General features: G+C 49.7%; 1 protein-coding gene and 1 long non-coding RNA gene across 4 annotated transcripts; one reads left to right on the plus strand and one right to left on the minus strand.

Annotated features, from left to right (window-relative positions):
• Positions 1-475: 475 nt before the first annotated feature.
• LOC139083593 (uncharacterized) lies at positions 476-6,030 on the minus strand. The gene is made up of 3 exons (XR_011540448.1): positions 5,807-6,030; positions 2,045-2,187; positions 476-665 (listed from the first exon to the last, which is right to left on the minus strand). It is a non-coding gene; the product is annotated as an uncharacterized lncRNA (long non-coding RNA).
• On the plus strand, positions 5,986-9,835 carry ANKRD33 (ankyrin repeat domain 33). 3 transcript variants are annotated; one of them, XM_008535859.2, is made up of 5 exons: positions 5,986-6,211; positions 6,549-6,798; positions 6,999-7,124; positions 7,302-7,442; positions 8,700-9,835. In XM_008535859.2, the coding sequence occupies exons 3-5, from the start codon at positions 7,004-7,006 to the stop codon at positions 9,434-9,436; spliced, it is 999 nt and encodes a 332-aa protein (XP_008534081.2). In that variant the 5' UTR covers positions 5,986-6,211; positions 6,549-6,798; positions 6,999-7,003; the 3' UTR covers positions 9,437-9,835. The 3 variants fall into 3 exon arrangements, with proteins under 3 accessions (XP_008534081.2, XP_008534078.2, XP_070477479.1); XM_008535856.2 differs by having other exon boundaries at positions 5,988-6,211; positions 6,995-7,124; XM_070621378.1 differs by having other exon boundaries at positions 5,988-6,211; positions 7,082-7,124.
• Positions 9,836-13,495: the final 3,660 nt, after the last annotated feature.

The following is a 13,495-nucleotide window of genomic DNA, read 5'->3' on the forward strand; positions in this document are numbered from 1 at the left end:
CCACCATCTTGATGGGAGGCATCCTCCCCCATCACCAAGGCAGGAAAAGAGTTTGCTGGAGAGCCTGACACCAGCAAGAGAATGCACTGGTTCACAAGGGACACGTGTCAATTTCACTCACAACCTATTAGCCAAAATTAGCCACACAGCTCTGCCTAGTTGCAAGAGAGATGGGGAAATATAATCCTCCCGTGTGTCTGGAAGAAAACAGAACTGGACAAGGGTGGGCACAATAAGCCTCGAGCACAGACTTTTCGGGAGAAAATTATAAAACAGAGAGGCATTAAAGAACCTCTAAATAAACAGAAGATATACCAAGTTAAGGATTCAAAGATTCAATATTATAAAGGTGTCAGTTTTCTTCAAATCGATCTACAGATTCAATGGCATCTTGATCAAATCTCAACACTTTTTTTTAGTAGAATTTGATAATCTGGTTATCTATTGCTGCATAACAAACTACCCCCAAACTTAGTGGCTTAAAAATCATTTTATTTTGCTCACAATTTTGTGGGTTAGGAATCCAGGAAGGGGTCAGCTGGGTAATCCTTTCTTAGAGCGTCTAATGTGGTTGCAGACAGGTGTTGACTACAGGACTGGAGTCATCTGAAGGCTGGCTGTCTAAGATGGCGCCCTCACATGATGCTGTTGAATCTGGCTGGAGGCTAGAAACACAGCTGGAGCTGTCAATTATAGCGTCTACAAATGGCCTGTCTATGTGACCTGGACATCTCACAGGATGGTGAGGGAGTAACCCGAGAGGGAGTCATTTGAGAGAGTGTCTGGAGAGTGAGCCTTCCAAGAGACCAAGGTGGAAGCTGAAAGGCATCTTCTGACCCAGTTTCAGAAGTCACACAGCACCACTTCCACCATAAGTCACTAAGACCAGCCAGATTCAAGGGAAAGGCAAATAGACCACCTCTCAATAGGAGGAGTGTCAGAGAATTTATGACCATCTTCACTTTACCACAGTTGACAGATTTAAAATTCCAGTAGTTCAAAGGACCAAGAGTAGCCAAGACACTGTTAAAGGAGGAAAATAAAATGGGAATACTTGCCCTAGCAGCTATCGTGGTTTATTTTAAAGTGACAGTAATTAGGATAGTGTCCTTTTAGCCTGGGTATAAACAAATAAACCAGGTGCCTTCTCTGTGGTTTCTTCATCTTCAGTGCATGGCTTCTACCTCATGGTCCAAGATGACTGCTCTAGCGCCAGACATAACTTCTGCAGCCAGCAGGAAAGATGGTGGAAGATGAGAAGTGCACACTCCTGCCTAATTAAGGATACTCCTGGAAACTGAACACACCCCCTGCACTTACTTGGAGTTAGTTCAGGCCAGAGCTTAGTCACATGGTCATACTTACTTCAAAGATGGCTGGAAAATGTACTCTCTGGCTGGGTAGCCTGTGCCCTGCTAGAACTCAAGAGGGCCTATTACATATAGCCCACAACACATGAAGAGATCCAGCACTATCAGTTATTAAGGAAATGCAAATCAAGACCATGACGAGATACCACTCTACAGCCTTCTAATTGGTAAAACTAAAAAGTCTGACCATGAAAGTGTGCAAGAAGATATAGCCCCACAGGATCTCTTTTACATTACTGGTTGGAGTATAAGTGGCACAAACAATTTGGAAAACAGTTTTGCATTATCTCCTAAAATTGTATAATTAAATGATTTTTGACTCAGCAATTCCACTCCTAGGTATATGCTCAACGAATATACACGATTGCATAGACAGTCTTGCAAGAGTGTTCACAGCAGCACAATTCATAGTAGCAGAAACTGGGGAACACCTCAAATATCCACCAATAGGGCAGGTGATAACTGTGGTATATTCACACAATGGAGTATTACAAAGCAACCAAGAGGAATGGACTACAGCAACACACGGCAATGTGAATGAATCTTAGCGATATGGTATTCAGTGATAAAAGCAGACAGCAAAAGACTACACAAGGCATTGTAAACTTTTAAATAAAATAACTCAAATTACAGAGGGAGAGAGAGAGAGGGCCCCTGACGATGGTTTGACTTACCATTTTTCAACTTAACGATGGTGCAAAAGCAATACGCATTTAGTAGAAACCATACTTCGTATTTTGAATTTTGACGTTTTCTTGGGCTGGCGATATGCAGTCTGATCCTCTCGCGTGACGCTGGGCAGCGGCAGCCGCAGCTCCTAGGCAGCCCCGTGATTACGAGGGTAAGCAACAGATACACTTACAACCATCTGCACCCCTCCAACCATTCTGTTTTTCACTTTCAGTGAGTATTCAATAAATTACATGAGCTATTCAACACTTTATTATAAAATAGGCTTTGTGTTAGATGATTTTGCCCAACCGTAAGCAAGTGTTTTGAGCACATTTAAGACAGGCTAGGCTAAGCTATGATGTTTGGTAGGTTAGGTGTATTAAATGCTTTTGTGTGTGTGTGTGTGTGTGTGTGTGTGTGTGTGTGTGGAAGATTAGCCCTGAGCTAACTACTGCCAATCCTCCTCTTTTTGCTGAGGAAGACTGGCCCTGAGCCAACATCCGTGCCCATCTTCCTCTACTTTATATGTGGAATGCCTACCACAGCATGGCTTTTGCCAAGTGGTGCCATGTCCGCACCTGGGATCCAAACCGGTGAACCCCAGGCGGCCAAGAAGTGGAACGTGCAAACTTAACCACTACACCACCGGGCCGGCCCCTTAAATGCATTTTCAACTTTCACTATTTTCAACTTATGATGGGTTTATCAGGATGTAACCCCGTCGTAAGTCAAGGAGGACTGTATATACGTAATATATACACTTTGAAGGAATACCTAAAGATGGAATAAAGCAATCTGTAAAGGAAAGCAACAAAACAATGGACATGAGATTCAGGATTCTAGCTGCCTCGGGTGGAGACAGACGGAATAAACTGGGGAAATCGTGTTAAGATGTGGTGTATTGTCAAGTTCTAGCTTTTGTTTTGGGGGGAGGTATTATAGGTTCTTACCGCTTTATTAAAAATAATTAACTAACTAATAAACTAAAAAAAAGCAGACTATACAGGGACCAAAATGAGAATATGTCATGAACTGGGGATTATGATTAATCTGATTCATATAGGTCTAAGAAAGAGAGAAAAAGAAATGCATCTATATCAACAATAAGCAAAAAAAAAATATGAGACTTGAGCTACAATAGCAGGACAAACTAAAAAGAATCTAGAAATCAACCTAACAGTGAATGTATAAGACCATTCTGGAGAAAAAAGTTTAACACTTTTTTTTTTGAGGAAGATTAGCCCTGAGCTAACATCTGCTGCCAATCCTCCTCTTTTTGCTGAGGAAGGCTGGCTCTGAGCTAACATCCGTGCCCATCTTCCTCTACTTTTTTTTTTTTTTAATATGTGGGACGCCTACCACAGCATGGTTTGTCAAGCAGTGCCATGTCCATACCCAGGATCTGAACCAGAGAACCCCGGGCCGCTGAAGCGGAACAGGTGCACTTAACTGCTGTGCCACCGGGCTGGCCCTGGAAATTCTTCTTAAACAAGACCCAAAAGCACAAAGTATAAGGAGAAATTTTGATGACTTTAACCACACCAAAATTCAAGATTTCTTTCAATGAAGTTCACCACAGATAAAGCTAACAGAAAGGTTTATAACATTGCCATTTCTAAAACCCATCTGACAATGGGTTGATTATCTAGATTTTTAAGAGGAACTCATGAAAAATCAGTAAGAAAAAGACAGGAAAGTCCAACAGAACATTGGACAAAGGCTATGAACAGGCGATTCGAAGTCAGGGAAACAAGAATGGCTATCAGGTATGCGGACAGATGCTCACCTTGTTGATAATTAGAGAAATCCAGTGTAAAATCGTAATATCACTTTATAGTTCTGCACCATCAGATTGACAAAAATTAGAAGGCTGAATAATTACAAGTGTCGACAGGATGGAGGGAGACTTTTAAGCACTGCTGGTGGGAGTAACCCGACAGTACCTGGTCAATGAGCATGTACGTGCCCTATGACCCAGCAGCCTCAGAGACGCTCTCTCGCAGGTCCACGACTAGCCATGAACAAGGACGTTCAGTGCAGTGTTATTTGTAGCAGCAGGAAGTTGGAGGCAACCTAGATACCTATCACCAGAAGAATAGATAAGTAAAAGGTGATGGATGCACACTATGGAATTCTACGCAGCAGGAAGAAGGGCAAAGAAAGAGGTAAAAAGGTATGCCGCACATCTTTTATCAAGAGAGCAAAGACTTTTCCAGGAGTCTCACTCATCAGACTACGGCTTTCATTTCATTGGCCAAAACTGTATCACATGGTCATACCTAACTGAAAGGTGACTGGAGACAAGCGGGGTTATAGACAGGGATTGTGTCATCTAACCAGCGATGTCTGACACACAATCTAGTAGATTTCTTCTAATTGCTGCATAGAATTCCGTATGTGCATTCACCACATTTTACTGTGATGGCTGGAGGTTCAGCATCCATCTTGTGACCATGGGGAAAAGTGGAGAGACTCCCAGAGAAGGCCCTGACATCATCAAGTTACATCAACACCAACAGATTCTTATCCCTGACCGTGTTATCTTGTGTGAAGAATAAACTTCTATTTGTTTAAGCCACATGTATCAGTCAGGGTTCAATTGCAGACAACAGAAATAAGTCTGGCTAGTTTAAACACAATGAGATGGCTGGTTAGTTTAAGCATACAGAGATGGAGAAGCAGGCTCTCGGTCCGGGAAGAACTCCCAGCTTTGAGAGGCACATGACCTCTGCCGTGATTGGGAAAACAACAGTCACTCCTACAGGAAGCTGATGAATCAGGAAGCTGCTCCCCAGAGCTCCCCCCGCCCCCCGCATCTGTCCTGATCTGTGACAGCAAAACGGATGTCCCGTGCTATTTAGCTCTGTTCCAAATTTATGTCTTGCACAAGAACAGAGCCTAAATCACAGATTCCTAGCTCAAGGGGATCTGGGAAGTGTCATTTTAGCTTTCCAGCTTCTGCCGTTCAGAAAAAACACTAAAAGAAGCTTTGGGTTGAAGCTTAGCAGTGGGTCCAGCCCAGCAGCCAACCACGAGCTCAGCTTCTGGTTACTTACAACCAAAGGCACTCCTAATTGATCCACGTCCTATGCACAGAAAGCAACAAGGACAGACCTGCAAAACACAGCACCGAGTGAAAAAGAACACACAGATGTGAGCTCTGTAATGCAGTTTACAGGTGTTAGTGAAAACATACACAAATCAACACTACCTTTTACAATGAAATGTGTATTTTCAAGGATACATAAGTGCTGAATTTACCGTAAAGAAAAGGAGAAGAACAGCTGTAGAGATCAGGGATGAAAGAGATAAATTAAATAAAGTAAAATAAGAGAGAGAGCTTGTACAGTCTGATGGTGGGAGTGATATAAACAGCAATTTGATTGGCTCAATTTTCTACACCTGAGGTCCAAAACAATCCATTAAATTTAATATTAATTTAAAGACTAGCTTCAAATAATTTATTATTAATTTAATAATAAATTTAATTTATTTAAATTAAATTATTTATAATTATTAAATTATTTGATGCAATTTAAATATTTCATATTTAATTCACCACACCAAAGCTAGCCCATTGAACTTAATATGTTATCATTTCTGTACTCCTACTTAGGCAATATTTTATGTTTTAATTTCCCCGGAATTTCAAAAAACAGGTCCAGGTAACCCCTAGAGACCCACACGCCCCCAGGGCTCTGTAGTCCCGGCCCCCAAGAAGCGAGATGCCTGCGCTGGCGCCCTCTGCCACCCCCGCCCCTCACCAAGCTCCGCTCCGCCAAAGGGGAAGGGACCTCCGGCTTTCGGGGCTGGGTCCGGGGACCTCACGATCCTCTCGTCCTCCAAGGCTCTGTTTCTGGCGCAGGGGGTCTCCCTAGAAGACGGAAGGTGGGCGCGTCTGGGGGAGAGGAGGGTCTTACTCTGAGAGCCGCCCCCGCGGGGCGGAGCCGCCGGGCAGTGCCCAGCCCGCTCTGGGCAGGATCCTGGGGCGGGACTCGGGCGGCTCCAAGAGAAGAGCCCCCGCCCTCCCGGCCCCACATCCTTGCTAACCCGGCTTGATCCAGCTCAGCCCTGGGTGTTTGCAGTGGCTGTTTCCGTAAGTCGGGCCATCTGTTACCTGCGTTCTTCCTGGGAAGAGGCAGTCCCCGTCGGGCCGCTCCGGAGACCCGGTGAGTGTGCTCTCAGGAGGCTGGGGGATGCTGTGGGCTTAGGCGGGGCCCCAGCAACAACTGCCTCCTAGGGCCCCTCCGAAGCCAGGTGAGGTCCCGTGGCCAGGAGAAGACCACCCTCTCCTTGAATCTCACTGGACCCCTTCAGTAAACCCCTTCTGCCTTCTTAGGGCTCCTGCCACTCGCGTCCCTCCACCGGGCGTCCTCTCTCAAAGGCGGATGGGGCGGGACACCCAGGAAAAGGCTCTCCCTGGGGCAAGGGTTGGGCGAATTGCAGCTGCTGGGACCCCTCTCTGGGATCCAGGGAGACACTGCCCCCCTCCGTTCTGTGTTATAGATGCCAGCGGTGTGAGGAGGAGGGACTCGCCTTCTTGCCCCCAGGTGGAAAAGGAAAAGCTGCCTTTGCGAGGGGAGGGCTGGACATGTCTGAGGCGCTGTCCTGCCCCAGCAATGAGACCCCTGCCCCAGGCTGCAGACTGGGGGCCCTGTACTGGGCCTGTGTCCGCAATGACCCTGCCCAACTCCAAGCCAGGCTGGATGATGGGGTCTCCCCAGAAGAGGCCACCCAGGTGGACGGCAACGGGAGGGTGAGCAACCCCGGATGCTTCCCAGGCCGGCTGGGGCAGCTCTGCGTCCCCACCACGCCATCCTGGTCTGACTCCCTGCGAGAGTTTCGCACTCAACACCCACTACCTGGGTCCTCAGGAGGAAGGGAGGGGGTGGGGCATCTCTGGGACCTATGTGGGTTTAGAGGGCACAGGGGCTGAGCTGCCCCACCCCCAGACAGGCCTCATGGTCGCATGCTACCACGGCTTCGGGAGTGTCGTGGCCCTGCTCAGCCGCTGCCCTTTCCTCGATGTGAACCAGCAGGACAAAGAAGGAGACACAGCCCTCATGCTGGCTGCCCAAGCAGGTGCGAGGCTGTGACCCCAACTTCTGCCGGTTCCCCCCTTTCGGACAGGGCCACAGCCCGCTACTTTTTGCATGATCTCCTTGCACCCCAGGCTCTGCCATGTCGGGTGGAGGGTGGGTTTGGGGCTTCATCACCCCCTTTCCTGATGAGCCACGCTTTACCGTTGGTGCCCTGCAGGCCACGTGCCTCTGGTGAGTCTCCTGCTGAACTACTATGCTGGCCTGGACCTGGAGCGCCGGGACCAGCGGGGGCTGACTGCGCTGATGAAGGCTGCCATGCGGGACCGCTCGGAATGCGTGGCTGCCCTCCTCATGGCAGGTGCATAGGGCCTGGACTGGCATGTGCGGCCTCCAGTCCCTCCGCTAATCCTCCTCGCCAGACACTAAATCAGCTGTCATAGTTGCAGAGAGGAGAGAGGTGGCAATGGAGGATCAATCTAGGCCAACCTCCTGGAGGAGGGGAGTGTGCTTAGGCCTCTCACAGTCAACAAAGTCCGGCTATGGATAGCTCTATTTACATGGTGAATGGCAGTCCCAGAAGAGAAAGCTCGGGAGGATAACCTAGATGAAATGAAAAACCTAAAGCAAAAAAGGCTGGGATCTGGAACCAGAGTCTCGGGTTCTAGTCCTGGCTCTGCCACCAGCCGAGCGACCCTGGGCAGATGGCTTCCCTCTTTGGGCCTCATCAGTATAAGGAGGGTGGTGGCCTTCTCTGGGATGACTTCCAGCTCTGACAGGCCAGGGTTCCAGGGACACAGTGATGTGTAGTTGAGGTGTGTGGAGTTGTTCCGAGGTGAAGTCCATGCTGTCCATGGAGTCGTGGGTCCTCATTGTTCCCCGAGGTGGGGCTGCCCTCTGTGGGTCCCTCTGGGTGATCCTGGCCTCCGGATTTTCCCTGCCCCATCCTATCAGACTAGGATTGGGGAGCTCTGTACCCCCTCTTTTGTCTCAGTGACTGCTCCTCCCCGCCCCCCAGGATTAGAGGGGCATAGTGATGAAGAGAAGAACCAGGAGTGGGAACCAGCAGGACCGCCCCTCCACCTCCCCTGAGCGGGCAGCTCAGGTGTCCCCCTGCCCTGGGCAACCTGCACACCACCCCTCTGCTCAGTTCCTTGGTTCAGTCTTAAACAGGAGGTTGGGATGTGGGGCTGGTCCTGTCCCTGGGCTGTAGCCACTGAGGGCTCCCAGATTCCAGCTGCAAGAGGATGGGACTCTATGGTTATTTTTGTTTTGGTTTTTTTTTTAAAGATTTTATTTTTTTTCCCCTTTTTCTCCCCAAAGCCCCTCTGGTACATAGTTGTGTATTCTTCGTTGTGAGTCCTTCTAGTTGTGGCATGTGGGACACTGCCTCGGCGTGACCTGATGAGCAGTGCCATGTCCGCGCCCAGGATTCAAACCAACGAAACACTGGGCCGCCGGCTGCGGAGCCCACAGACTTAACCACTCGGCCACGGGGCCAGCCCCTCTATGGTTTTGAATCTAACCCAAATCAGTCCTGCTGCTAAAGAACCTGCCCTTCTGCAAGTCACCAATCCTGTCCCACCCCACGTCCCCCCTGTTACCTCCCCCCACCCAGGTGCTGACCTGACAGCGGTGGATCCCGTTCGAGGCAAGACAGCCCTGGAGTGGGCACTGCTGACCGACAGCTTCGACACAGTGTGCAGGATCCGTCAGCTGCTGCGGCGGCCCCAGGTGGAGCAGCTCAGCCAGCATTACCAGCCCGAGTGGCCAGCCTTGCCCGGGCTCGTGGCCCAGGCCCAGGCCCAGGCCCAGGCCGCCCCATCTCTCCTGGAGCGACTACAGACCACCTTGAGCCTGCCCTTTGCCCAGTCTCCTCAGGAGGGGGGTGTCCTGGACCACCTCGTGACCATCACGACCAGCCTGGCGAGTCCCTTCCTTACCACGGCCTGCCAGACCCTGTGCCCTGACCACCCACCTGCACTGGGCACCCGAAGCAAGTCTGTGCCAGAGCTGCTAGGCAGTGCCCCGCCCCCACCCCTAGTGCCCCAGCCCCCCCAGGTGGTCCCCGGCTCCCGGGTCTTCGTCCCCTACCAGAGCCCTCAGGGCATGTTGAGCATGTGCCCTCAGTGGCTACAGCCCAGGGACAGTACCAGCCCCAGGCCCCAAGCTCCCAAGATCCTCCTCTCCAAGGCACCCTCATCTCCCTGGCAGTGCAAGCTGAAGCCCCGGCCATCAGGGCATCGAATGCTGGCCCTTCCTCTCTGGAGATACCAGGAGCTCAGGATGGAGAGGAGGAGGCAGGAGGAGGAGGAGGAGGCCAGGTTGTCACAGAGCCAGGGGAAGATGGGCTAGGCTGGGCTGGGAGCAGGTAATAGGCCCCTTGCTGAGGCCCCTTTGCCCTCTAGAGGCCCTTCAGCCTTCCCATCCTTCTCTGTCTAATGACTCTACTCTCAACCGCTGGACGAGGTTATTCACACGGCATTGCTCGCCACAGTAAGAGAGTAGAAACAACCTAAGTATCCATCAGTAGGGGACTGGCTAAATCAATTATGGGTGTAATTACTGTACACCCATGTGATATATTCTATATAGTGGTAAAACAAGAGTAAGAGAGCTCTTTATGTTCTGATATGAAACTATCTTCAAGATGTATTAGGTGAAAATAACCAAGGAGTGGAACAGTGTGTCTGGCATGCTACTATTTGTCAAAGTGAAATGTGCACCAAGATAAACTTGACTAATACAAATAAATAGTGGTACCAAGATTTATTTAACTACTTAATGAGTGAACCAGCAGGATGGATCAAAGGAAGAAATGAGGGCCGGCCCTGTGGCCAAGTGGTTAAGTTGGCGCGCTCCGCTTGGGCGGCCCGGGGTTTCATTGGTTCGCATCCTGGGAGCAGACATGGCACCGCTCATCAGGCCATGCTGAGGCGGCGTCTCACATAGCACAGCCAGAAGGACCTGCAACTAGAATATAGAACTATGTACTGGGGGGCTTTGGGAAGAAGAAAATAAAAAATGTTTCAACAGATGTTAGCTCAGGGCCAATCCTTAAAAGAAAAAAAAGGAAAAACCATTATTGACAGTCAGTGGAAAAAGGAATGCTGGAATAAGATTGCAAAGTTAGATACAAAAATGTTAATCCCTGCCTGGCAATAAAACTATAACTGGTTGTTGGTTTTTTTTTACCAGACAAAAATAATTTGCTATGTATCAATCTACAGTTTAACCTCTTAACTTTATAGAGTCTGGGCCCTAATCAATAGTAACTAGTATGTCAGCAAAGTTACTTCCCCTAGATGACCCGTAGGTGGGGTTATTAGCCAGTGATCTAAAATATCTTTGAAAGGGCACAGTAATTTTTACAAGTGCCTTATTTACAGGTTTTGGATATTCTTTCTCAACACATTGTGACATAAATATATTTGCTTGTTTACTCGTAATAATAAAGGCAACCACTTATAAGGTGCTTACTATATACATTAATACATTCAACACTCAAAATAATCCTATGAAGATTTTGAGGACACGCGGCACAGAGAGGGTAAGGAATTGCACAGGGTCTCACAGCTAGAAATAGGCAGAGATCAAGAGTGAGAGCCAGCCATCCAGTTGTGGAGGCCAGACTCTTAACACTAAGCCACACAGCCTCGCTGGCACCTCCCTGGAGAGGAGCATGGAGGTCTTCTCTGGAAGATGACCGCACAGCGGGTCACGGCTGGAAGGGAAACTTCTCACTGAATATCTTTTTGGACCTTTTGAATTTTTAAAAAATAAACTTTAGTTTTTAGAACAGTTTTAGATTTACAGAAAAGTTGTGAATATGGTGCAGAGAGTTCCCATACACCCCACACCTAGTTTCCTCTATTATTAACATGAGTATAGAACATTTGTTACAATTAATGAACCCATATTAATACGTTATTATGAATAAAGTTCATGCTTTCTTCAGATTTCCTTAGTTTTTACCTAATGTCCTTTTTCTGTGCAGAGCTCCAACTAGGGTACCAAATTACATTAATCGTCACGCCTCCCTACGTTCCTGTTGACTGTGACAGCTTCTCAGATTTTCCTTGTTTCAGATGGCCTCCACAGTTCTGAGGAAACTGGTCGGGTATTTTGCAGCGTGTCCCTCATGGGATTTCTCTTTCGTTTTCCTCATGATTGGCCAGGGTTTATGGGGTTTCAGGAGGAAGACCATAGAGATGACACGCCATTCTCCTCACATCTTAACAAGGGTACATACGATGAACGTGACCCACCACGGTTGAGCCGACCTTGAGCACCTGGCGGAGGTCATGTTTGTCAGATCCCTTCACTGTAAGTGACCCTTTTCCTCCCCGTTTCTATGCTGTACTCTTTGGAAGGAAGTCATCCTATGAAGTCCACGCCGGGGGGGGGTACACTCCATCTCCTTGGGGGGAGTATCTATGTACATTATTTGGAATTCTGCACAGAACGTTTCAACCTTTTAGTCATAGATTACCAAATTTTGAAAAATTAAAAAATAAATCTGATCTTTGAATAGGGGATCTCACACACACACACTCACACAGAGGCGGCAACGACTAATAGGGTTGACAGAGTGCCCTTTCTCTCAGAGGGTTCTGAAGGCAACTATGGTGGACTGGAGTGGGTTCAAGGTTAACTGCCATTTCCCACCTCTGCGGTCCTGAACGAGGCACTTAACTTTCTCTTGCTTCCATTTTCTCATCTGTTAAACGGGGGAAAGATTTGTCAGATAATATGGGTAAACTGTAAAGTGCTACCAAGAGTTGGGGTGCTGTGGAAGGGCCCTGGGGAATCGAGCTTGACTGAGCTGCTTCAGGGCCTCCAGGGTGGGGCTAGAGTTCCTCGCTTCCCGCCCGGCGCTGGCATCGGGCATGGCAGACAGGGAAAGAAACGACATCTGCATGTTCCAAGAAACAGCATGTCAAGCACAGCCCGCTGGTTACACGCTTTGGCCCAGGAGTTGGCCTGCGACCTTGGGCAAGTTCCTTAACCCTTCTGAGCCTCAAGGCTCTCCTGCAGAGAAGGGAGGTAATGACAACGTGTGCACATAGGGCTGCCGTGAGAATTCAGTGAGACACTGCTGCTGTTCACACTGTGCCTGGCTGTGTGAATATCATCACCATCCTATTCCATCCTCACAACCTTCCTATTTTACAGTTGAGGAAACTGGGGCTAGGAAGGTTAAGCGACTTGCCCAAAGTCACCAGCTGCAAAGTGGCCAGTGACGCTTGGAGCCCAAGTCTGTGATCCTCCGAAGGCTGTGTCCTTTGCACTGCAGCTAGTGACCTCTGCCCCCAGCCCGGGTCCCCTGGTCCTCTGAACCTCTCCCTCCCACTTCCAATGGCTCGAGTTTTCCAAGGGTGCAGGGGTGACCACGGCATCTTCAGGGCCAGAGAACCAGCCTTCTGTGGCGCTCTCCCTGCCGGCTGGCTTGGGGTCGACCTGGGACGGGAGGCTCAATGGGCGGGTAACGCCTGGGCTCTGGTTCAGACAACATTTTCCAGCAGAGGGAGCCTCTTCACCTTGGAGGAGACCCCCGCCTCCATCCCTGGTCTTCTCCAGGGCAGCTAGAGTCCCAGGCCTGCAGTCCAGTAATTCCTGCTCCCAGGCCGATCCATCCCCCTCTAATCCTCTAACAGCGCCTGACAGCCTTTCAGGAACCAGAGGGGAGGGATCCTAGGACGGCCGCTCTGCCTGCACTGCCCCAAGTCAACCTCTCTACCGACATCCCAGCTGCTCCCCACTCCACACAGCTCCAGAGACTTCCAAACCGAGTCCTTGTCAGCAGAGGCCAGAGAACCCAGGACAAGGCCTCTGAATGTGCAGAACACAGGCCACTGAGAAGCTGCCCTGCTACGTCGGACAGACCTGGGTCTGAATCCTGGCCCTGCCTCTTCCCATCTCTGCGACCAGGGACCTCTCCCAGCCTCGGTCTGCCCATTTGTAACATCGAATGGTGATAACATATAATCACTACTTTCCAGGGTTGTTGTGCGGCCTCAACAGTGAGAGGTGTCCGAGGCACTGAGCGGCCTGGCACACGGTCAGCGCCAGGAAACAGCAGCCTTTGTGACGGTGCTGAGCGGCAGCAGGGAGGAAACTGCCAAGGGGCCAGCTCTGTGGAGGAGGCTAGCGGACGTGTCCTTGAAAGCCCACGGTCTCCCCTGTGATTCTAGGATCCTATCCTGGTGGCCCTGAAGTGAAAACACACACTTATCCCAGGCAGCCTTCTCAGACCAGCTCCTGCACAGCTCTGCACCCCCATCCCCGCGCACCCCCGGCCCGCTCCCCATCACTGCAGCACTGACGGCCGGCCGACCTGTCCCTTGTGTGTGCATGTGTCCACCCTACACCCTGGCAGACAGGGGGCTCCTACAGAAGGGACTGCCAGGTTGG

Source organism: Equus przewalskii, chromosome 5 (genome assembly GCF_037783145.1).
Source record: "Equus przewalskii isolate Varuska chromosome 5, EquPr2, whole genome shotgun sequence".
Classification (NCBI taxonomy): domain Eukaryota; kingdom Metazoa; phylum Chordata; class Mammalia; order Perissodactyla; family Equidae; genus Equus; species Equus przewalskii.

What these genes read in the sequence shown, in the direction of transcription:
- ANKRD33 (XM_008535856.2), top strand. Translation starts at nt 6,634, where the DNA reads ATGTCTGAGGCGCTGTCCTGCCCCAGCAATGAGACCCCTGCCCCAGGC. An exon ending in CATGCTGGCTGCCCAAGCAG is followed by an intron (nt 7,125 to 7,301) that starts GTGCGAGGCTGT and finishes GGTGCCCTGCAG; the next exon opens with GCCACGTGCCTCTGGTGAGT. An exon ending in GGCTGCCCTCCTCATGGCAG is followed by an intron (nt 7,443 to 8,699) that starts GTGCATAGGGCC and finishes CCCCCCACCCAG; the next exon opens with GTGCTGACCTGACAGCGGTG.